The sequence below is a fragment of the Phyllostomus discolor genome, chromosome 5 (assembly GCF_004126475.2).
Source record: "Phyllostomus discolor isolate MPI-MPIP mPhyDis1 chromosome 5, mPhyDis1.pri.v3, whole genome shotgun sequence".
Taxonomy (NCBI): Eukaryota; Metazoa; Chordata; class Mammalia; order Chiroptera; family Phyllostomidae; genus Phyllostomus; species Phyllostomus discolor.
This window is the reverse complement of record NC_040907.2, coordinates 39918959-39944702: the sequence shown is the minus strand read 5'-3', so window position 1 is coordinate 39944702 and position 25744 is coordinate 39918959. Positions and strand designations below refer to the sequence as shown.

Here is a 25744-nt window from a genome sequence, read left to right as displayed (position 1 = left end):
TAATATTAAAGCAATAATCATGTGGCAGAATCTATGAGATCTAGATAACAAGAATAAGGAGTATAGAACCTTGAGTGGTGTACGAATGAAACACAAATGAAGGACAGTAAATTATCAATACATTGTGACTGAGATAACAGGGGGAACCATCAAATGACAGCATAACCAGCCAAGCAAAGAAGATTATACAGAAATAAAAGGAATACCAAAATACTATTAAAATAAAAAATATCATAAAAGAAAAAAAAAGATAATACAAATTTGCAGTAACTTGCAGGCTCAAAAAAAAAGCAGAAGATGGAATGCAGGAGAGATAAATTTGGAGTGGAAGTAATAGCACTAGGATGAAAGGAAGAGAAACATAAGGAATTGAGAGATATAAAAATAATAAAAATTAAAAAATAAAAAGCTACTTAAAAAAAAACAAGATAAAATCAAACAATCAAACAACAACAGCCACAAAAAAAACACCCCCCCCCCTCAAAAAAACCCCCCTCTTGTTGGTTTCTAACTGGCCAAACCAGTTTTTCTGGTCTTGCTGGCTTCAGCAGGCTGAGGGGCAATTGGATCGCCCCTCAATTGCAGGGCCTTGCCACTCCTTGCCCTGCTCCTCAGATGGGCAAGGAGTGGAATGCTTTTCACTCTTCCCAGTCAGAACTCAGACAGTCTCTCCAGTACTGTCCCCAGGGCTAGCCATGCACTCTCCACAGAGCAGATCTGATGCTTTGAGTTGGGTTCACGGCATAAGCTCCGGGGATCACAAGATGTCGCGCCCTTCCCCCAACTTCACTGCCAGGGACTCTATGTTCCTGTGAAGCACCTGCCTCTTTTCTGGGTTCACAGTGCAAGCTCCAGGGACCTCGAGGTGTGCCCTTCCCCCAATTTCCCCACAGCCGGCTCCAGGAATCCGCGAAGTGCTCCATCTTTTCCAGGTTCACAATTTGAGAGTCGGAATCCTGAAGGGGTGCGCACTTCCCCGAGTTCACCACCGCAAGCTCCAGAAACCCGCGAACGCCCGTGCCCTTCCCTTTTTCAGGGTTGTAGGGTCTGGGTCTGCCACAAAACCACACTCTCACTGGGTTGGCCAGGCCACCCTTGGTCGCACAGGCTGGGGCACTCACTCTTCCCAGGGCTATGCGTGGGTGCTCGCAGCCCCTGTGAGATTGTCCCTCAGTCTCACTCCCCTCTCTGTGCCTTCAAGCAACAAGGCCTCCCCCAGTGCTGCTCAATCCTTGTTGTCTGGGAAGGGAGTGGTGACTCCGCTCTCCCCCGTGCCCTAAGGCAGACCCGGGAGCACCGGGCCTGGGGGCTGCAACCTCCCCGGTCCCAGTGCTGATCTCTGGGCCCTTATTATCCTGAAGCAGTCTCCTTACTGTCTAGTTTTTCAATGTCCGCTATAATTTTTGATGTCCTATTTTCATAAATGTTGCGATATCGTTGGCCCCTTGCTCTGTTCCTCCTCAGATGGGCAAGTTTCTCTCCTGTGCACAGGGGAAGGGGATTACTCTCCCTCCAACAACGCTGCCATCTTCCCCCTCCTCTCATTTTTTAAAATTCTTTTTTCTTCTTGCTGTTCATGTTGAATGCTTATTCTTCCTTATGTTCCAAATCATTAATTTGAATCCTGGCTTCATCCCCTCCACTGTTGGTTTCTTATAGATTTTTCTTTACTTCACTTACTTTAACCTTCATTTCCTTCTGGGTCTTTTTTATTTTGTTGCTGTACTCAGGATGTTTGATCATCCTGATCACCAGGGTTTTGAACTCTGCATCTGATAGGTTGGTTATCTTCATTTCATTTAGTTTTTTTTTTTTTTTTTTTGCGTGTGGGGTTTTGTTCTGTTCTTTCATTTATGCCATATTTCTTTGTCTTCTAGATCTGGCAGCCTCCCTATGTTTGTTTCTGTGTTTTAGGTAGAGTTGTTTTGACTCCCTGTCTTAGTAGCATGGCCTATTGTAAAAAAGGCACTTGTAAACTGTGTGGGACATTGATTTGTTGCCTCCCATATGTGCTCTGACTGGAGATCAAAACTACAACCTAATTATGTGCCCTTACTGGGAACTGAAACTCAAGTTTTTTGGTGTACAGGATGATGCTCCAGCCAACTGAGCCACCCAGCCAGGGCTCGAGGACTCCACTTTTAATGTAAGACTGAATGATCTTCTCCATGCCCCTCATGCTCATCCTCTCTTGCTTCTCAGGCCTGTTTCTATTACACTCCTTTTCCCTCTTCTCGTTCCAACCTCCCAGCCTCATTCTCTATACCCGTTCTCTCTGCCTAGATCACTCTTCCCACAGATAGTTGTAAGGCTTATTCTCTTCTCTTCTTCAGGCTATTTTCCAAGTTTCTTCTGAGGCCCTCTCCCAACTCCTTATTTAAAATGGCAATCTTGCTTTTCCTGGCTCTTCTTAGCACCTGTTCCTGCTTAATTTTTCTTTATAACAGGGGTATACAAACTATGGCCTGTAGGGCATGGGTCATATCTGGCCCACTGCTTGTTGTTGTAAACAAAGTTTAACTGGAACAGAGCCACATGCATTTGTTTATGTACTTTTTATGGATTCCTGCTACAATGGCAAAGTTAAGTACAGGTGGTCCCTGACTTAGTGATGGTTCAACTTAAATTTTTTGACTTCATAATGATGCAAAAACAATATGCATAATAAATTCCATGAGATATCCAACACTTTGTTATGAAAGGCTTCATGTTACATGGTTTTGCCCAACTCTAAGCTAATGTGATTGTTCTGAGCATGTTTAAGGTAGTAGGTTAAGTGTATTAAGTGCATTTTTGACTTACAATATTTTTTTTCACATGCAATATTTTTAGTTTATGATAAATGGGTTTATCAGAAAGTAACCCTATTATTTAAGCTGAGTAACATCTGTATTTTTTTAAGATTTTATTTATTTTTTATTTATTTTTTATGGAGGGAAGAGGGGGAGAGAGAGAGAGAGAAAGAGAGAGAGAGGAAGAGACATTAATGTGTGGTTGCTGGGGGTTATGGCCTGCAACCCAGGAATGTACCCTGGCTGGGAATCGAACCTGGGACACTTTGGTTCCCAGCCCGCACTCAATCCACTGAGCTACGCCAGCCAGGACTCAACATCTGTATTTTTGACAGAGACCTAATGGCCTGCAAAATATAAAATATTTACTATCTAACTGGTTCTTTATAGAAAAAGTTTGCTGACCTCTGCTTTGTAGCTTTGACCACTATCTGACTTACTAGATAAGTCATTCACTTGTTTGTTTATAATCTGTCTCTCCTCACTTGAAAGTGAACCCTGTAATAAAAAGGGTTTTTTAAAAATTTTGTTCACAGTTATATTTCTAATACTTAGGAAAATACCTAATATCGAGTCACTGAACAAGTATTTGCTAAATGCAAGATTAATTATCTTTTATAAGTTAAAAAATATATCTTTAAACTTTTGTCAGCCATTTGGACAGTATCTACTGACTGCCCACCATGACCATGAGGGCATCATTGGACCCATACTTTCTGCCCTTCCCAGGGCTCCATCAGACTGCACAGCTCCCACGCTCACTGCAGCCTTTGGTTGTGTCTCTCACAGACCTCTAGTGCTCTGGATTATTCCTTGATGATCCCTTTGGCTTTCCATCCTTCTGAAATTTGTGTTGATATCACCCACTTCCTCTCACTCTCTCTCTTTTAAAATATGAACCACCAACAATTTGTGTATTCTATTTTGTACACCTTTGCTCTCTGTTCAATGGAGTCTTATCTGGGAGTGATGTCCAGTCTGTCATCTTGAACCATAAACCTGGAATTTTATAAATCTGAACACAATTCCTATTTAAAGGACACACTGATATCATTTCCTCTTAGAAGTATCTTTCCCCTCTCTCTGCCCACCCAGATTGTTCAGGGCCTCTCCTTGAGACCCCAAGAAGAGTATTTTGTGCTTCTTTTCTACTGTGTCATTGTATTATGATTATTATTTGCCTCTCTCTGTGTTGGCTATACCTCTAGGCTGCAGCATCTTTGATCGTAGGGTACATGTTCATCTGTAGATTCCCTCTGTAGCACACAGAGTAGATGTTCAATGAGACTTCAGACTGTCTATGCATGCAGACCTACTTTATGCACATGAATCCAAGGTTATACAATATACCTTCAGCTTTGGAAAAATTCAAAGCATAGTGGGGAATGCAGATAACACTCTGATATCTAAGTGCTAACAGAGTCAGTGCAAAGTATATGGACTGCACACAAAGGAGCAGATAACTGTGCTTGGGGTGGGCAGAGAGGCCAGGAGAGTCCTTGAAAGGCAGATTATATATATATGGTAATTTTGAAGGGCACATGAGGCTCTCAGGTAGTGCCAGGTATATTACAGCATTTCAGGAACAAAAGAGAAGTTCAAAGTTAGTCATGGCTGGGGTCTAAAACACAAAGTGGGGCAGTGGCAGAGGAGGAGGAAACTGAAGAGACAGGCAGGGGTCAGAACATGCTGAGTGTCAGCTGCCAAGATTAGCATCATGTAATTTATTCTGAGAGGAGCCACTGGAAGACTTTAAGCAAGGAGTAGTATGAGCATATTGACATATTATAAAGATTTTGACTGCCATATAGGGGGTGGACTTCAGAGTCCTGCAGATTTGGACACCACTGCAATAGTCTAGGTAAGAGAAATGATGAGGGCCTTACTGGTGGAATAAATGGCAGGACAAAGTTAGAGAGATGGGCTTGGGAAATAGCAGGAGGATGGAACTGGTGGGATTTGGTGACTGTGTGATGTGACAGGTTAATGGAGAGGGAATAGATTGGCTTTCTGAGGGTCCTTCCGGTGCTGGGGTTCTGGATCCAACGATCGAAGGAAAGGACAGGAGCTCTTTTGTATCTTTGTAAATCTCGAGTGAAAGGCAAAAAGGCTGTGACAGGAGTAATTTATGAGATTCCATCAGGCTGTTTAAATCCTTTCTGAACTGCAAGTTCCAGCCAAAATGAGGAAAAGGCGTGTCTTCAGTTCTGTTTTTGACAGCCAGGCTACCCATTTCCTTCCCAGGAAGTCAACGGGGAGTGGGATGTTCTGGTAAGATAAGTGAGATCAGCTGCATGTCAAGTTCGGGTTAATTTAAAAAAATCAGATTAGCATCCAACTGAAATGAATGTCAACTGCTTGGAATGTGTCTTTGGATCAGAGTGATTTTGATATGAACCAAATGTGATTGCCTAGTAAAGTTTCTAGGTTTTTATTTATGAAGAACCATCTCAATGTCTTAACTATGTTCCAAGTTTAAACTTCAGGAACCCCCCAAAGAAAGGAACACATATCATCTGTTTGGTCTTTGTGCAGTTTTCCTTTCTAAAAATGTTTTATCATGTTCCTTACCTGTTCTTAACCATGGCAATCAACCCAAAAGTGTTCAGGAAAAGGAAGGGAATAGGTCTTACTACATGCCGAGTGCCTTCTCACTTTAGGCATGTCCACTAGTATTGCACAGACCTTCACAGTCACATTAAACATAATGATTATTACCCCCATTTGACAGATGTGGAAATCAGGCTTCATTGGGGTGTCTAAGTTAGTAAATGCAAGAGGGGACTTTAATCCAGAGCCATCTGATGTATTGAGTACCCATCATGGCCTGACATTATACCTGCTTTACTCCATTTCATCCTTCCAGTAATGCTAAGGTATAGAGTCTTAGAGAGGCTTAATAAAAGATGCTTAACAAGGTTAAATAACCTGTCCAAGGTCATTCACCAGAGAGACCTGAGATTTTCTTTCCCTTCTTTACTTGCAGGCCAAAGACACACATTATATGCCTGAGTGTGTTCAGAAATAATATGGGCAATATTAGAAGCCATTGCTAGGAAAACTTGCCGTGATAAAACATGTAATTCTAATACTTCAAACAGCACTTTGGGGTGGGCATCATGACTCCTGTTTCCTAGATAAAGAGACTGAAGTTTAGAAAGGTTATATATAAGTTAAATAGCTTGCCCAAGGTTCCTACCCAGGTCTGGCTCACTGAAAACCTACAGGTTTTCAGGATAGTGCTAATCCATTTTGAGGGTAGTTATTTAGAGAAACTTGTAAGAAGGAAGAAGGTGACCAGAATGCAAGCTCTGCATTGGTACTCACTTGGTCCATGAAGTTTCCCTGGGTAGGTGAATAAATGCCCTTTGATGAAATTTACAGATGATTCTAAATCAGGCCTTCAGTAAACATGGACTACACACACAAAAAAAGCGATACAAGTGATCCCAAATGAGGGAGGTTAGAAGAACAGGCAGGAAATAACAAGATGAAACTGATTACCACACAGGAAATTCTGAGTTAAAACATCTGGGCAAGTCATGTGACTGACATAAGCAACTCATAGAAGCACCTTTCAGGAGCTCGAAGCTGTGCAGGTGGAAGGTCGTGAGTGGTCACTGTATCTAATTCCTTCATCTACAGATGCGGAAACTCAGTCTCAGACTGGAGAAGGAAATGATCCAAGGCCAAGGTCAAATTAGTCAGCCTGGGATAAACCCAAGGTTTCCTGCCTCATAAATTGACTTCTGCTTCCATTATGGCCATGGGTTTTGGACGCAAAGGTACTTAAACCTAACTCTACTATTTAGATGCTGTGTATCTTCAGACATGTTACTTAACATTCTGAAAGCTCAGTTTTATTATCTAGAAAAAATGGTAAACTAATAGATATTTCTTGGCAGTCTTTTGAAAAATAAGGATTGGCACCTGACCAATCCTTGATTCCTTGGGGTTAGTTCCTTCTTTTATTTATAGCAGAAAAATGCCTTAAGGACAATAGTTCTGGCACACGTATGTAGTATCTGTATGCCATGCATGAATGGATGCTGCAGTTTCTTTTCGGGAGATCAGCAATGAATACTGTGGGCATAGGTACAGCAGTTCAGCTGCAGTCGACAGTCTCTTCAAATAAATTAGCCAAAATCAGTCATGGAAGGTCAATTATGTACAAGGCAGTCTCTGTGCCACCTTGTAGTTCAAATAATGAGGGATGCAGGTGGGCAGATCAGAGTAACATCACCATATGCTGGGACCACTGGGGAAGACAGCCTGAAGGATTGGGACTAGATCTGGAAAGACTGCTTTTCAGAAGCAAGATTCCACATAAGATCCTATTTAAGAAATGATTTCTACATTGTACATTGACTAATGTGAAAAGTAGGGACACATAACTTGTTTGTATGATAGGATGTTCAGGTGGGAGTTGACCATCACATGAAGATAACCTTAAGAAGCTACATTCGCCAGAGGTAGAACTTACAAAGAAGGTAGCCCCAAATTGATTCTGTGGCTCTTGGGTCCTATATTCAAGAGGATATCAAAGACTGGAGAAAAATTGAGAGATTGGAAGTTAGACAAGGATTTGTGAGGAGAACGTCTTTGATATGAAATGTGCTTTGAATCTGACTCTCCCAGGGAAAGGGTAGGTAGGGTAAGAGCATCCCCTTTTCTTCAAAGCAAAAGTATGGGCTTCCCTGGGGCCACCTGGAGAGGTTGGTAAAGGTCTTCTGAAGTGATTGAATGGCTCTGTCTCCTGCCTGAAAGAACCAGCAGCAGAAGCAGTGTGGCCAGTGGCTGATGGCTGGGAAGGAGAGGTGGTAGCCCTGTATTAGTCTGCCTCTGAGAGGCTATCATGTCGAAGATTCCTGTGTATCTCCTAAAGAACAGATATGGACCAGGTGGGGGACAGAGCAGGCTGGAGTCACTTGAAGTTCTACCTGAGCAACCTACTTAGGGTCAATATTCTAGAGATCCTATGTGAACCAGATTGCTGGAAAAGGGGACTGGGCATGAAGAGGAGACAGCCAGCTTAAGAGAAACCCACCACTCACTTCCTAGAAGTGTCATCAAATGCTCCCAGTAGGGACCTTTGCAAAGATCACAAATTCCATTCCCTCTTCCAACTTTAATACCTTTAATCAGGTGCCAGAACCAGAAAGCCAATGCTAGTTTATGACAATATGCATGGAATAGAAGCTCTCCTGACCTGCCCTTTACCATTTTCTTTTCTCTCTTTCTTTCTCTACCAGTCCAGCTCCAGGGTATATTTGCAGACCAGAGTCAGAAAGTTATGAGAGGAAGAGCTAGGGGACAAAAGGAAGAAAACATTTTCTATAACTCTCCCCTGGATTACAATGGGCCAGAGATGGAGGAAGAAGATGCATCATCTTAAATGAAGGCAGAATCTTTGGTTATTACATTGACTCTTCTGAATTGAGATTGTACTTAAAAATTTTAAATGACTGCCAAAATTTTGATTATCTAGGAGTAAACAAGGAAGTCAAGGGGCCTACCTCAGCTTTCATCCTGAAATATAGGAAAGACCACCCCCACTGAGTAGGTTAAAAGGACCGGGAGAGACACATATAAAACTGCTTTCTCAACTTCAGCCTATGAATCTCACATGTGAACTGGTCAATTTTGCATATTTGATCCATTGAATTATACTTTTTATATTGGCTTGTTTGATTTCTTACTGGATGTGAGTTCTTTGATTTATGGTTGTAAACTTTTTCAAGCACATGGTTTTTCCTCAAAATGTTGTGAACTGAGATGAATAGAGGAGAAGTTACGTGGGCAGTTTAGTGGAGCAAAGACTATATTCCAAATGCTGACCTGTTTTGTTATCCAGATTTTTTCTAGCATGATCATGCAATAAGTTATTTTCTTCTTCATTTTCCCTCCACCACTCCCCCTCACCCCTTTCATCCTTTCAATGAGAACTTAATGATTATTACGTCATTCCCAAATAAACTTTTCTTTTGTGTCACAATGAGTGAATATGGCTCCATTCTAACCAACTCAGCTTTGGGACTCATGAGAAATGCAGTTTCATTTTCTCATCTTCTATCATTTGCATGGTTCTCTCTGAAGGCCAGGACAGTGTTGTATGTATCTCTGAGTCTCTAACATAATATTTAGCACATAGTAACTGCTTGATAACTGTGAAACGAATGAACAGAGCAAATCTGATATCATTCTGAAACTCTAGGCATCAAGCCTACTGAACCAGGAAGAAAGATACGTCCAATACTTCCATGATATTTTTTGAATGCAGTCCATACAGGGGTAAGATTAGGAGCTTTGGCTCATAGGAAGGGGCCTGTATCCCAGACTCACTGACTACTTAGTAGATGTATAATTTTTTCTAAGACTTAGTTTTGACAATAATCATCATAAATGAGACATGTAAAAATATCTAGTAAAAGTATGTATAGTTTAGTGCTTGGGAAACAACAGATTCTTCTCTCACACCCACACACAAATGAGGTTTGTCTGGAAAAGGTCCAGCTATTGTTAATATAATGAGAATGGTTTGTGCAACATTAATATAACCTGGCAGCCAAGGGGACTGGAATGTGCATATGTGAACAAAGATGTCTTCACTGTACTAGTCAATGGGATGGTAGATGCTGTTGAATGAGCATGTGTACTGTGTGGCTGTTGCATTAAAATGACTGAGTGAGTAAAGCAATGAATCTGCATTGAATTTTGCATTAAGCTTAAACATCCCTCTGCGGAAACTGTTGAGATGATTCAGAAGGCCGCAACTATGAGTGACTAGTGATTGGCAGCTTCATCATGACAATGTGCCCACTCATACATCATGTCTCTCATGCAGAGTTTTTTTGCGAAACATCAAGTCATCCAGGTGACCCAGCCATGCTACAGCCTGGATTTGGTGCCCTCCAACTTCTGGCTTATTCCCTAAACTAAAATCACCTTTGAAAGAGAAGAAATTTCAGACCATTGATGAGATTCAGGAAAATATGATGTGGCAGCTGATGGTAATTGGGAGAACTGTGTGAGGTTCCAAGGTGCCTACTTTGACAGGACTGAGGTGTCCTTGTCATATGTAAAATGTTTCTTGTATCTTGTGTCTTCTTCAATAAATGTCTCTATTTTTCATATTACATGGCTGGATACCTTCTGGACAGGCCTCGTGTGTGTGTGTGTGTGTGTGTGTGTGTGTGTACTTGATCTGTATTCTCTATACTTGAAACCCAAGCAGTATGGGGGTAAGAGTCATAGAAAACAAGTTAAAACTTAAAGGTCAAGATCAAGGATATGATCATGTTGGGGGAGAGCTGAAGTAAAATATCATTATGTGATAACATGGTGCAAATAACATGGCAATTGGAGGGAGACAATTCAGTTTGGGTTTGAGCCCTGTCCCTGCAACATATCGGCTGATCACCTTGGCAAATCAATGAATGTCCTGAGCCTCTTTTCATTCATCTTTAAATGAAGTTAGTAAGCTGCCTAGGCCCTTCTTGGGGGTAGAATCTGTGTCTCATTTATTTTTCTGTGCTTAGCACCTATCAGAGCATTTAGCATACAACAATAACAACATAAATGATAATAAATGACTCTTTTCTAAACATTTGCACGAATTTATTTAATCCTCATAGAAACACTATGAGATAGGTGCTCTTAAGTTTCAATAAATACTTGGAGAATGGAATATGACTAACATATCAGTAAATCAACTCAGAAGCAACCATGTCAAGTAAAAATAATTTGTAATCCTCAACTGCCATAAAATTATAAGTTAGTATTTTAGTTCTATTTCTTTACTTTGATCTGGAGGACATGCTGCTTGGACTTATCACAAAAGAAGGAGGGGAATCTTATCTAGAGATTTTATAAATATCACTGTTTATGCTATTTTATTTAATCTTCATCACAACTCTTTGAGGGAGAAATAATTACTTCATTTTAGCTTTGGAAACTGAAGCTCAGATAAACTTAGTAACTCAGTGACTTGCTCAGTGGCAAGGTTAGGATCCTCATCTCAGTCGGCTATCTCTGAGGCCAGGCACTTCTAGAAGTGGCTAGGGAAGGGAAGAAGATGAAAAAAGGAGGATTCCAATGGATCTACAATGAGTTAAAAACAATACAAGAAGAACTGGAGCCTTGTAACACCTGCCTCCAGCACTACTTCAAATGTTTTTCTTATCCTGAGAGTCAGAAGTAGATGTCCTCAGAGTACCCCTGTTCCTAGGGAAAGACCAATGATCACTCTGCTGGGAACTACAAAAGATAAGGAGACTGTTATTTTCAGAGAAATCTGAGAGGGCAAGTGGAGGTCAGACTATGAGACGTGTGTCTGTGGTCTTTCTACATGTGAACATGATGATTCTTCTGGTTGGGCTATATTTTTTATTCTTTCCTCCAGGGCTGGGTAGTCAGTGCAGTACATGGGAAGAACACCAGACGAGCATGTAGGTGAGAGCCCTGGGGATGGGTACCTTGGTCTAACCTGCATTGGTTCTTCCCCCAAGTTCTCCACCCTGGATCTCATTTTCCCCAACAGGTAAGAGTGGACTGGGCCAGCTGACATATAAAGGCCCTTCCTGTTCTATTTTCTATGGTCTTAATTTACCACTTTTCATTCTAACTTCCCATGCCCTAGGGAGGGTGATTCAGGCTTCACTTTGGGAGTGCAAAGGAATTCCCAACTATTATTTCTAAAGTGTAAGTTTAATAATCCTTAGCTCTCTAGTATGGCATTTTTTTGCAGGTTTCCCTCTTAAGGATCCCATTTGTTCTAGGTACTGTCCAAATAAGTCAAGTGCTTAAGTTATCCAATTAGGTGTGTGTTTGTGTGTGCTTACCTAAAAGATAGAGTCTTTGTTTCTAATCCCAAGCCCACCCAGAGCTAACTGTGAAAGTTCAAACACGCTGTTATCCTTTATAGGCTTCAGTTTCATCCTCTGTTAAAGAGAATAATAATAGTACCTACCTGATGGGGTTGTTATGAGGAGTAAGTAAATTCATTTCTGTGAAGCACTTAGAAGAGTGCGTGGCCCATAGTGAACAATCAATGATATAAGTTATTTTTATGAATTGTTATCAACTCTAACTCTCATTCCACACAGGAGGAAACAGGCCCTTGGAAAGTTTAAGCAGATTGCTCAAGGTCCTACAGTAAGCATATGCTAGGAAGAGGGGTGAGAGTTTTAGGGTATGCTGAAGGTATTTCAATCTCAGTTTCAGAATGGCCTGGGTTGTGACCTTTCTAGCCTTGGTCAGTTTCTGCCCTGAACCTAAGGCAGGTGGGCAAGGAAGAAAACAGAGGACACGTGTGATGGCCTCAAGGCACAGCCCCCACCGCTAGAACAGCATGTTCCCTGAAAAGTCTGGGACTTCACTGTTATACTAAATGTTCCCAGGAGCCACAGAACTGGTTGGGTAGAATAGAGTGTGGGGGTCATGGGGAGAGGATGGTCTTTCCTCAACAGCAGTTCTTTAACTGCATCTTGGTTGTGTTCAAGGCCATGCACAAACTGTCCCCATGCTCACTTGTCAACTTCAATCTCCATACTATTGTCGACATAAGAAACATCCAAGCCTGTAAGAATCCTTATGAGTTTATTTGAGCCAAACTGATGACAATTACTGGGAAGAAAATTCTCAATGGGCTGAGAAAATGCTCCAGAAAATGGCAGTTTTGCACATTATTTTATACATTACAACCAAGCAGACCTAAGGGGGTTGTATGAAATCCACTGGTGATAGATTAGGGAGGCAGGAGAAAATAAAGTGGGAAATCTCTGGGATTGTATAAAATGTAAAACAGAGACACAGGTATTTCTTTTATAATGGTGGGTATAGGATAGTAAATAGTTAACAATCAACATGATAACAATAACAATGAGGGGTTCTGTGGTCTCTGCTCTGGTGGGAGATTGTGCCCTGAGGGATCTGGAAAAAAGGAAATTACCCTCCCTTTCTCCTCAGTATCTCCTGAGGTCCAGGTATGGGTGTTCTCCCAGTTGGGTATCCAATCATTCCTTGAAGGCTGGTGGGTATTTTGAGATGTTGCATAGTTATCTGAGTAACTTCTAGGGGTCACTAAGTGATTTGGGGATTTGAAATCTGGTGGTGAGGAGTCCAGGCTCAGGAAGGTAAGACCTTACTTACTTTAGGCCTTAAGCTGATGGTCTTCAATCTGAAATATATACCCCTTGAAGGTACCTAAAGACTTTTATGAAATGTGCAGACATGGGCAGTTTTAGAGAATCAATTTCTAGCACCTCAACTTCCATATATATTCTTTCCTAGCACTGATCTCCCCAAAAGCTTTCTTGCTGGCACGAGAGTCTCCTCTCCTTTCCCACCTCCCTTTTATAATCTCCCTCCCCTGCACACTTTTAAATACCTATTGCTTTATGGTTTTAAGAAACTAAATAAATTTACTAATTTATACACAAACACGCACACACACCTTACAGAAGTATAGATGACGAATAAGAGACTAGGTTCTAGCATGAAAATCTAATATATTAAGATAAAAGTCTATGGGAGAAGTAAAATAAAAACAGGAGTTCAAAAGTTTTTTAAGTAGAAAAAATAATGTAAAATTTCCAACTTGTTAAAGAAGAGCTTGTTTATACATTTTTCAAATGGATTGTGGTAGGTCTTAACTAACTATGATATTTAGACTAAATTGGGTACATGCAAAGGCATGAAGTAACTATTTTACTCCAAAATGTCAATATTTACAACACAATGTTTAAAGTTTGATGAAAAATTTCAGATGTCAACTTAAAGTGTGTGTTTTGTAAAACAGTGTTTTAAGGGCACATGAAGAAAAAGTCTGTAGACCACTGCTCTACTGAGCCTGCCTGGTGAGGCATTGCTGGCCTGGGTACTGGATTCTGTTTTCTGGGCCAGCACCCATTGTGCCTACTGTCAATTACCTTTAGGAGAGGGATCCACGGCCCCATTCAGGGTTCCTTACCAGTCTCGTTTCTGGGGCGTTGTTCCCAAATTCTCAGGAAATTTCATATACCAAAGCCTTCATTCTGCATTTTTTTTCATTATTATGTCCAATGCCCATGGAAAGAGATTAATGGTCCCTTTGAACAGAACCAAAACCCTTAGCAATGTGCCCTTTAGGTAAGAAAACCCTTTAGAAATAAAAAATACAGTATTCTTTATGGTCTCTTTGAAGAGACAAAAAGCTTTTATTTCTTTGTGATGTGTTACCCTCCTTCTCCCTCCCTTGCAGTTTTTCACTCCAGCTACAAGTGCAAATAGCAGACTGTGAAGATGCATGCAGGCCGGTGTTGGGTAGAGAAAGAGAGAGAGTGCATTCTTTTTTTTAAAGATTTTATTTATTTTTAGAGAGGGAAGCCGGGGAGGTATATATATATAGAGAGAAACACCAATGTGCGGCTGCTGGGGGTCATGGCCTGCAACCCAGGCATGTACCCTGACTGGGAATTGAACCTGTGACACTTTGGTTCGCAGCCCGCGCTCAATCCACTGAGCTATGCCAGCCAGGGCTGAGAGTGTATTCTTTGATCCTAATGCCACCCACTGCTTCTGAACTGTGAGATCAGAGAAGGTAAATTTCTTACCTTCTCTGAATCACAGAATCATAACTGTAAGTCACATAACTGTAAGTGAGCCTGTTATGATTTTAGTAAAGATTATATGAGATATTTATGAAAGTGCCTCACTTAGGGTATGTAATATAGTAGGCAATCAATAAATAATTATTTTGAATACTGACTTCCCAAAATATAAAGAAGTGCTATTCTTTGTATTTCATGTGGGAGAACAAAGGTGAAGAGGATAAAAGTACATCTTTAAGAAGTTTGCAACATAGTGAGAGAGTGAAACGAGTCTAGCAGGCAGTTACAGTCGTGCGGTAGTAGATTGGTTATAGCAATAGAGGTAAATGCGGAGAATAGTGGCAAAATATGAGGGGGCTGCTCATCTGGGGTTGGGGGAGAAGATGGCTTCTTAGAGACCCTAACATCTAAGTGAAGAACTGAAGGCTAAGGAGGAGCTGGCCAGGCACAGAGGAGAAATGCCACTGTGGGCACAGGGAAAGTTCTAAGAAAAGCCCTGGGAGCAGAGACCTCAGGGAGGGTTGGATGGGGGTGCTGAGATCAGCTAAGCAGCTGAGACCTATTTCCTCTTCGCAAGGAAGAGCCATTGCCGAGGTTGATCTGGGAATGACCTGGCCTGCTTTGTGGTTTAGAAATCTCCAGTTGTAGCAAGAAGTAGATAGCAGGGTGCCGATCAGGAAGACCAGCAGTCCTTCTAGTCCATGAATCATTCAAGGGCAAAGAGAATGTTTTATATATTTTCATAACTTCAGGGCCCAGGATTGTATTTGTTAAGGAGTTAGAGTCTGATAAAATGTGTATTGAGTGAACTAGTCAATAACTCAGAAAACTAATTTTCCTCGATTTTATATTAACCAGGGCAAAATTACTGCTGAATATAGGTTCCCATCAGTGGCCACTTTGATTGCCTCCTCAATGTTCTCAGCAGGTTCATGCCTCTAAAGAAGGCAGCAGATAAAAGTGATTACAGCTGCCTACCAGTTTGCTCAGGAATTGCCCTAAGCCTCCCCCACAGTGACCACTTGAACATGGTACCTTCTCTCTTACCACTGCCCCCTGGTCTGTCTTATTTGTCCTCATCCTCATGGCTTCTTTGCTGAGCTCTCTTTGTGTTTACATGAGCCTTTGATCATGTGATCTACCCACCTCAAATCTTGCACTCTGAGAAGGTGCACTTTTCTCCCCCTGAGGCCATTCCCGCTTGTCCCAGGAATGTGATCAGACAATCAGCATGCAGTCTGTAATAGGAACATGACGAACTGATAAAAAGCCAGACAAAAATGGAGACAACAAAAATCCCTTTTCAGCTAACTTAGCCTGGTGGCCCTGTTATGAGTACAATATGATTTCCTTGAAGCTTTGTGCAATTTTGAGAGTTAGGACCCCCTGGGCTATTTCACTTTGGGGAATTTTCTCTGGGACTTGCTTCATAAGGCTGAACCTCAGGGCTTGTAATTATACCACAGGACAGCAGGAAAGCAGTTGAGGAGAAAAAAAAAAAACAATGAAAAGGATTCTTATCATAAGCTCCTTCTCTAATTTGGGGAAACAGAAATCTCTGCATGTTTTCTCAATAAGCACTCCATCAGAAGCCTTCTTATCCTGACAGGCTTCTCTCTTTCATAAACACAGCAAGAATAACCTCTGGATGCTGGCCTGCCATAGTCAAGTATGAAAATGTAAATTCCACGGGTCACTGTTTTTCCAGCCGCCAGATGTGGATGAAAGGAGAAGGGTGTTTTATTGTGTTTTCTCAAGAAACAGAGAATGGTCTGTCCTGAGATGGGGCTGCTCTCCTCCCACACAAGTGGCCACCATGTGGCCAGAGGACAGCTAGCTAATTTGCAAGATTAAGCTTTTCCAAATATTTGGAATTGGTCTATTCTGTCTTCAGCTAATAAAATGGATTTCTACTCCAAAATGGATTTAGGAAGCAGACACAAGAGCTCCTAAGAGCTTGTTGGCAAGTTACCTGTTAACAGGGTCCATCTGTCAAATGGAGGTATAATGGGTAGGCTCTATGTGGAGTGTCTCCTACTTGTATTTCCAAGGGTGTCTACCTTCATGCAGAGGTGCTGAGGGCAGATGGAGGCCAATGCCAGCTGATGCTGATAAATGTCCTATGACATAAGCCTCTGCTCTCTATTGCACACTCACACCCTAGAAGTCCATAAAGAACAAACATGCATTGGAAAAAATAAACTTATCCACCAAATGAGAAATCTACATTAATTGCAAATATCTTTATTTGATTCAGTGATTCATTCATTAATTTAATATTGAAGTCTACAATGTGCCAGAGTCTCTGCTAAATACCAAGAAAATAGATGAAGTGCTTCAAAGGGTCTGGTAGTTTATTTGGGGAGATAGTTATAAACATCTATAATACAAAGTGCTATAAAATATAAACTGTAGAAGGAGCTTTGTTGAAGGAGGCCAAGTGTTTGTCTGAGGGAGGCAGGGAGTGTCACAGTGAAAGTAGTCCTTGAACTGAGTCTTAAAGAATGAGTGGGAAGTTTCCAATGAGGGAAGTTCCTCAATGCAAAAGGATAGATCTTTCAGAGAGAATTCTGTGTTTGGAGAGTGACAAGTGTTCATGTGGCTGGATTGTGAAATGGAAGGGAAGGGAGAGGTGGTTGTGAGGAAGTGAGGAAGGCAACAGCCAAGTCACCAGAGACATTAGTCATTTGTCTGATACATTTACACTTATCTCTGCAGACAGTGGGAAAGGGGAGAGCAGTGGGACACTGAACAAAACTGAATGGGAGAGCAATATGGTCACATCACGGTGTAGAAGATGGTTTGGAGGTGAGGGAGATAATACATTGTCAGTTCAGGGAGTGAAGCATACCTGCAGACTGAACTATAACAAAGGGTAATAAGATTTAATATGGTGAGATGGGGCTCTTCCCTCTTTTCTTCATATCTACTCTTTACCCTTCTCCTTCTGTGTCATAGGGGGTTGACTTCTATGGACTGTATCAATGGCTTCTTAGTCCTAAGAATCTAGTTAGGTTTGGCTAATGGAAACCTGGGCAGGAAATGAATAGTAGAGAGGAGAGTGAAATTAAGCAGGGTATTTATTCTCTTGGGTCCCTTTCTATGGGGTTATCTTGGGCTGATTTTGTCCCTTGGTAAAAGTCACAGCTCCTCTCCATATGACCCTTTACTGCTAAGTTCCAACCACCTCTCCCTGTCTTTACTGTTGGGAACCGCCCTGACTGGTATCAGAAGCTGAAACCCCCACCTAGGCTAAGGCTAAGGGAACGCCCTTGGAACCGTAAGCCAACAAGGAGACAAAAGCTTATCTCCCTGGCAGGAATGCTGCTTCTGCTGCTTTATTCATAACTGAATCCCAAAAAGCTTGGTCGGTTAGCCAAAGACGGGTAAGATTCCCCACGGGGGGGGAACGACCTAAGACAGGCACGATCACTTTGGGAGGCCCCCCAAAAGAAGGATTTGGGGGGCTGCAGCAAAAGGGGGTGATGGACCCTCACTCCTCGGCTTTGACATAGCCTGAGTTCTCATCGTCTGGGAGAAAATCTCCTTATTGCCTTAGTTCCCTTGCTCCAGCTAAGCCTGAAACAATGACAGGGTGGTGTAGCTCTGTGCTGAAAAGGGCAGATTCCCTGGGTGATCAGGCCTAAGAAAGAATATGTAAATTACTGTGAAACCTTCTTTGTTTAGAATGCTCTCAGTTGAATGAGAGGGGTCCAAGGAGGAAGTTAGTTTGTTCCTCAAAGTCTTACAGCTCTTTGACCCCGACTCAAAATAGACCCTCAAACTTCCTTGTTTTCTATGGTTCCTTACTGCCCCCCAATGAGTACTGTACTTTACCTGAATTATTATGCAAAATGAGCCCAATAAAAGCAGGTATGGATGGTAAATCGGCGCGCTCCCCACTAGGGAGGGTGGCCATTTCGTCCCTACTTCTCCACAGAAACTAGTTTGTCTTTGTGCATGTGTTTTTTTTCTCGCGTGTTTTTGGCGAGCCATCCGCAGCGTTCCATGGTCACTGCTGGCTGGTGACCCACGCGCAACACTTTACCCCCTCAGGTATAGAGATATTAAAAGCCTTGCTGGCCCTTGAGTACTGTGCTATTTCTTATATGTCCTTCCCACACCTTTCTAAATAATTCCTTTATTAAATCCTCCTGAATTACTAGAATTAAATGGGTCATTTTGTGGGGGGAATCTGACCACTACTGTACTAGGTAGCACAGGTCTAGAGTACACAGAGCAGTCTATTTTTCTGTCTGGGGCAGCGTAAAGGAACCAAGCAGACCTCATAGAAGTGTGGCATTTGAGTCCTGTCTTGAAGAATGAGACTGAGTTTCCTTGTCATAAATGGTGTGAAACACAATCCTGGAATGAAGGAACAGAATAAACACATGAATGGTGGAATGAAAGGAACAGGGTGCATGGTCAAAGCCATGGTTGATGGAAGGGGAGGGTGCCTGGAATGTGAGGTGAGGTGCAGCAGGAAATGAAGAGGCAAAGACAGAGTAGGCCAGAGTGGAAGAACTTGGAATGCCAGCTTAGGAATTTGTGGTTTGACCTTAAAGAAAAGGGACAAGAATGGTGGCAGCACTGGGAATTGAATTATATGAAGAGTGATAGACGGATCTGAGAGTGTCTAGCTGGTAGAAAAGATTGAGAGCATGATCATTGTATTCAAGTATGTGAAGGATCTGGATAACAATATGGTAATATGTTTCATGAGTTCACATTCTTTGGCCTAGTAATTCTATGTCTAGGGATTTAGCTGAAGGAGATCATCCAAAATGCAGACAAAGCCTTCTTGACAGAAACTTCCATTGCTAAGTTATTTATAATAAGCAAGAATTGAAAACAACCTAAATGCCCTGTTGTTGAATAGATCTTTACTTTAGAATATTATGTAATTGTTAAAACAAAGTGTATACAAATTTAAAGTCACAGAAACATGCTTTTAATGTTATGTTAAGTGGAAAGGTAGGATATAAAATGTCTATACAGAATGATCTTGGGGACATAAAAATATAGGAACAAAATAAAGATACTAAAATCTTATCAATGGTTATTGCTGTTGATAAGTTTGTAGGTGACTGATATTCTCAGGATGTTCCAAAGATCATCCAAAGAGAAGCTGTATACTTATCTCAATGACACTATTACCACCATTACCATCACCACCTCCTCCTCTGCCGTGTCTTCCACCACAACCACCTCCTTCACCACCACCATCACCTCTACCACCACCTCTTCTATCACTTCCTCCACCACCTCCTTTACCACCTCCTCCACCACCACAACTTTTACCATCACCTCCTTCACCACCACCACCATCATCTCCACTACTCGTTCTTCCATTACCACCTCCTCGATCATCTCTGCCACCACCATCACCATGACCTACTTTATTGAGTATGTACTATTTTTTCTTCTCTCGATTATATCTTTTAATCCTCTTAATTCTGTAAGGTAGGTTTTATTTTTACTCACACTTATCAGATGAGGAGACCAGCTCAGAGAAGTCATGCAAATTGTTGAAGATCATAGTGCAAGTAAGTTTTAGAGATGGGACTTGAACTCAGGTTATCTGACTCAAAACTGTTATGTTATTCTGCTAGTCCATTACTTTTGCATAGTCATGTCATTGCCTCCAGTAATACTATTGGTTAGAAGTTTTCACAATAATGAACCACAATGCTCAAAATGGCAACCATCTTGGTAGCACCTTGTAGATGTTGCCTGCATTTGAAGTGGATGACCCAAACAGAATAGGTCTTATGAGGAGGAGACCGATCATAGTAAATGCAGTAAATACTTATTTTAAAAAGCAAATACTAATATTTACTGAGATCTTATTTTGTGCCAAACAATGTTCTAAGGCTTTTACCTATATTAACTTATTTAGTTCTTATCAACAGTCTATGAGTTTAGTATAATTATAGTCTTCACTTTACATATGAGGATACTGAGTTTAAGTAACTCGCCAAGGCCACACACCTAGAAGATACACAGCAGCAAAGATATGCTATACAGCCCACTACACTCCTAAGCACATGCCATACTGCATCTGTATGTGTATAATGATATAATTATTATTTTTTTATTTTAATGTCCAGCACCAGAATCCCTCTCAAGGATATAACTGTCTTTCTTATAAAACTACCTTGATAAACTGAGAATAAAGGTGTTACCAGGAGTTCTAGCAACAGATGAATAGTTAAGCTTCTCTGCCTGAGAAACTGAGAAAAATCTGTTTGTTTGTTTTTCCTCTAGTACAAGAGAAGAAGGAGGGAGGTGCAGAGAGCTGTAAGATTGAAGAAGTTAGCAAGACAGAACATGGAATATAAAGTGATGGAATACAGGGAGACCAAGGGACATTTAGGAACAAGTCACACCTTCATGTTGAAGTGATTTGTGTGTTAAACATAAAACTTTCCTTCCAAAACAACAGTAAGTACTTCTATGCTCACAAACACTACATGGGTACATTATTATTTTATCATTATTATTATGGGCAGACATTGAAGAAGTGCCTGAATTTTACATCTGATTCAGTGCTGCATGAAATGGAATCAGCAAGTTTCAGTAGTGCCCTAGAATCATATATGTAGAAGCTAGGACTACCCCTAGGATTACAGAAACTTGAGGCAGGGTTTTAGACATTCATAAGGTCTGGAACTGGGGACTCCAGCCAATCCTTTCTAGATTTCTTTAGAAACAGAGGCCCCAGCCAACATCTGAGTTACCTACTTTATCAGGGTTAAACTTTCTGACAGTCCATAATCTGTCACTCTGACCATTTTCTTTTGAAAATAAACAAACAGTACTCAGAGATGGTATGGAATTTCCTTGGATCTATAACAGAGGAAGAGGTAGGACTCAAAGCCTAGCTGATTGGATTTCAAGGCCCATGAACTACTCACTACCTCACCTATCTTGGTTCTGCTTCTCTGTCAAACCTCTTAGGGAGGCCCAAATAGATTCAGTGGTGGAGATTCTGAATCTCTAGTTATTGGGATGGCCCAGGTCTTAGTCCATAGGCCAGAGCATTCCACTAAGTCAGCAACCAGGGTGTAATTCCTCATTTAGTTCTCAGCAGGACCAGTGAATCTAGACCAGCCCATGTGGAGGTGAGCCAATGACTAACTTAAGACAGCAATGGGTTACTTTAAAGATTTTAAAGTAAGTTTCCTAGTCTTAAAAACATGCAAGTCACATTTGTCCAGTTTGAAACATGCACATTTTGATAAGATCTGCCTAGCCTTGTAAAAGAGTTCTCAAAACTTTATTTTTAAAATGAAAAGGTGAATATACCTATATGTTCATTGTAGAACATTTGAAAAATACCAAAAAGAGTAAAAAAAAAAGCCCAGTTTCTAGGAATTTTAGCATATCATTATTTCTAAAACTATATCTTTGATAATTTGGTTCATAAAAGCCATCCTTTGTTGTTTGACTTTATCGTGCTTTGTATCCTTAGTAAGACCCAACATCTTCCCATATATGAACGGATGACTTGTCTCTTCTTTTATAAATTGACTTTTCAGTCCTTTGCCTACTGTTTTGGAGTTGATTTATATTTAAATATAAAATAGAGGTCTCTTACAGCCATAAAAAGAGGAGATTATCCAAATATCTTTGTGTGTCTCCTACACAGTAGCTGTCTCTCTTTGCCTCCCCCACTTGAAGTGATGGGGAGGAAGTGAGTGAGAGCAATCATGGCAGAGAGCAGTGTTTTTCAAATCAGGTTTTCTAAAACACACAATTCCAGGAGAAGTTATGGGATGTTATGAAGAAAAGAGCTCAGAAAAGTTGGAAAGTATTGCATTAAATAAAACACACAATTTTCCTAAACTGTGCTAAACTATAGGATTTTCTATAGCCTTTTGGTGTTGACAGAAATTAGGAGTTCTCTCAGAAGTGAGAGTGGAAGATAGATAACATTTCCCAAGCACCCAGGATGCTGTGCTCTTTGGACAACCCTGGTGTGAAAGAAAGAATATAGGTCAGGGTCTCTAGAGCCCTATTTTTTTCTTAGTTTGCCATTGATGTGTTTTATGACCTTGGGCAAATCCAAAATTTAACCATTGGTAACATAAACAAGGATATGTTTGAGATGGGGCTTGAAGCATGCATAGGATTTTGATAGGAGGAGCAAAGACATTCTAGGTAAAGACAGTTGAATGAGCAAAGTACAAGGCCCTTTCCTGTCCAGGGACAGGAAACCATATCATTCTGGCCTCTACTTCGTGACAACTCTGCTCTCTGAGTAGAAAAGACAACAGGCGTGTTTACTTCTGAAAGGCAGACTTTCACTAAGTTCTTATTACTTCTGTTTCAATGCCCAGAAATCCACCTGTCTTTTCCTAAGTGTTCCTGCCCACATAGGTAGACCACATCATAAAAATTTGTATTTGAAATAAGAAACCTCACTATTTCAGTCTCTTTGACAGCCAGACTTTGGGCTTATGGAGAAATTACAAATGAATGTCTTTAAAATCCAGTGAAGGATTTTTATGATCCGTTACTTGAATGGCAGGTCTAGAATTTTCATTCATGGTTTATTTTTACTAATTGTAGAATATATCCAGGCAAACTTCTTAGAAAGGCATTTATTTTATTATGAAAAAAAAGAACATAAACCAGAACATTATTTAGACTGCTAATTATGAAATAAGTTTCTCAAGTAGAAAGAAAATCTTGAATTTACAGAGGATCTGCATGTCAATTCCCTCCAGTTTCATCTTATTGGTGCCTGCCACTGCTGGGGGGGCGTGGGCAGGGGGCATGCAGAAATGGGCAATGTAGGCACTGTGCTGTCAAGGAGCCCACAGTCTGTAGGGGGACAGCCTGGAACCCAGCTGGAGATATCCTCAAAGCTATGTTAGTGTACATGGAATAAAACCAGGAAAAAGGTGACTGTCTCATAGGGGTGATGCAGATGACTTAACAGAGATGATATTTAAACTGCCTTATAAAGCTGAAAATGGTTTTGTTTCTGAAAGGAAGGACATAAAGGCATTATTTACTCTAAGAAGCCTTCCCTGACCTCCATAAGTAAATCAATTTCTTCTATTATGCTCATAAACAATATCCTCCTCCAACTCAGTGTCTGATGTATAACCTTTGACTTTTTCATTTCTTTGTAACATTTTGTAGTTAATATCTGTCAAGTTAATCTAGTTAATGTTAGACCACATGCCTATGAGAATGGAGATTATGGGTTTTTTTCTTTCTTTTTTTCACTACCCAGAACATAGGTCATAGAAGGAACTCAGTAAATGTTTGTTGAATGAATGAACAATGTGAGTAAAGACAAAGAAGCAGGGGATAGGGGCCTTTTGGGAGAATGAAGAGTTGTTCATTTAACATGGCTGGAGTAGGATGCAGAGTTGGACATGAAACTAGGAAAAACTTGGGCAAAAATTTGTATTAGCTGTTATCCAGAGTAACCAGATAAAAGTGAGAGTCAACCAGCATTTCTAAATAGCTGGTTTAATTCTTCTTTCTTTCACCCCTCCTCCCCAGGTAATCTGTTGTTTTGCATGTAGTGGGGTTTAAAAGTCATTCTTATCCTAAAGCCAGCTGAGCAGAACTCTGTTTTTTTTTTTTTTTTTTTTAACTTCTCTTGATTCAGAGACATCTCATTCTGTATACTCACTCAAAGTGAAGATGAACTTTCAGATAACAAAATTCTTTTCAATCTTCAACATGAAGTTCGTGTACTGCCCCATGGAATCCTTTAACCTCAAATCTAGAAGGGATGTGAGCTGAAGAAACTGAGGCTCAGGTTGAGGAAGTGACTTGTTGGAGGTCACACAACAAGGAAGGAACAAAGCTGGGACTGGAATCCAGATGTGTCTAACTCTATCCGCTGTCATCCTTCTCTACTTTTCTGAAACCACTTGTCTTTCATTTGGCAAACTTCTGCACTTCCAGGCTTCCTGCCCCAGAAGAGTTTCCTGTTTCACCTCCAAAGCCATCAGCAGCCCTTAGGCCCCTGCCAAACATCTGGTACTTGACAGGGATGTTCCCTGCTTCCCCCTCTCTGCAGGGTGCTGAAGGGGGCGGGTCAGGAATTATGCCTTGATTCAGTCCAGCCAAGCAGAGTGTAAATAAACAGGAGCAGGAAAGCACATGTGTAGCTGGATAGTGGACCTTATGCATTTCTCTCTGTGCGGCTATCTGCAGGAGAGCCTGGCCGCTCATCTCTGTAGGTGCCTCAGACCTTGCCTCTCTCCTTGGTGGGGGGTCCTTGAGACTGCTGCTCTCTGTACCCTCAATTTCTACCCTTCATCAACCTTCTTTTAACTCTCTGAAGTGCTTATGTGTCCCACAACATGCCATGTTCTGTCATATGCCACATTTTTATTCTTGCTATGTCCTTGGCTGAGAACTCTTTCTCCTGATCTGTGGACCTTTAAGAAAGCTAAGTTCAGGAGAAACTTCCTCTGTGAAGCATCCTCAATTCCTTCAAACTGAAGGGCTTCTTCACCTGTTCTCATTCTGCATGTTCAATCACTTTGTACTTCTATTACAGCATTTACCTTATTAGCTTTTACTTGTCCATCTTCCCCATCAAGACTGTAATAGCTAGTTCTTGTGGGCCTCGGTGGGTCCACTCCTGTCCTACATGTCCCAAGCATCTGAGGTGTCGGCAAGCAACATTATGGATCAGGTAATGCAGTTTGCTGAGCCAAGTCGGCAGTTTGTGAAGGATTCAATTTGGCTCGTTAAAAGATGCACCAAACCTGGTAGGAAAGAATTCCAGAAGATTGCCATGGCAATAGCAATAGGATTTGCTGTAATGGGGTTCATTGGCTTTTTTGTGAAATTGATCCATATCCCTATTAATAACATTGTTGGTGGCTGAATACCTTTCTAGGTGAGGGTTTTTCATCTTGATTGTTAGTGAACAAGTGAGGATTTGAGAAACTCATTGAGTAAAATATTGCCTACATATTTTGTATTCTTTCATTTTTCCTCCCAAGATGTTTTTTATTCCTAAATTAAAATAATTTCAAAAAAGGATATAATAGCTAACATTAATAACTACAATTTATTAAGCACTGACAGTGTGTTAGGAAATACCACGCATGTTACCATAGTGAACCTTTGGGATTTGGTGTCTTAATATGGTTGCACTCAAAGCAAAGCCTGGTACAGGGGATCCCAAGAAAGAGTAGTGAGGCTACAGAGAGAGGGAGACAGGGAAGGAGGAAAAGGCAAAGTAAGTTTGTGTTTTGAGGTCACTGCTGTAGGCAATGGGGGTTCCATTGGGTCTCTGAGAAGAGTGGGAGGCTGTAGCATTGACATACCAGTTGTCATGCCTCATTGATTAGGAGCTGTGTGGGAAGTGCTCCTGCATGT

General features: G+C 41.1%; 1 protein-coding gene across 1 annotated transcript; it reads left to right on the top strand.

Moving 5' to 3' along the window:
- The first annotated feature begins 24470 nt into the window (after positions 1-24470).
- On the top strand, positions 24471-25247 carry LOC114498054 (protein transport protein Sec61 subunit gamma-like). Its single transcript, XM_028514122.2, has one exon. The coding sequence runs from the start codon at positions 25008-25010 to the stop codon at positions 25245-25247; it is 240 nt and encodes a 79-aa protein (XP_028369923.2). The 5' UTR covers positions 24471-25007.
- The last annotated feature ends 497 nt before the right edge of the window (positions 25248-25744 follow it).

Coding starts and splice junctions, on each gene's coding strand:
- LOC114498054 (XM_028514122.2), top strand. CDS start 25,008: ATGTCCCAAGCATCTGAGGTGTCGGCAAGCAACATTATGGATCAGGTA.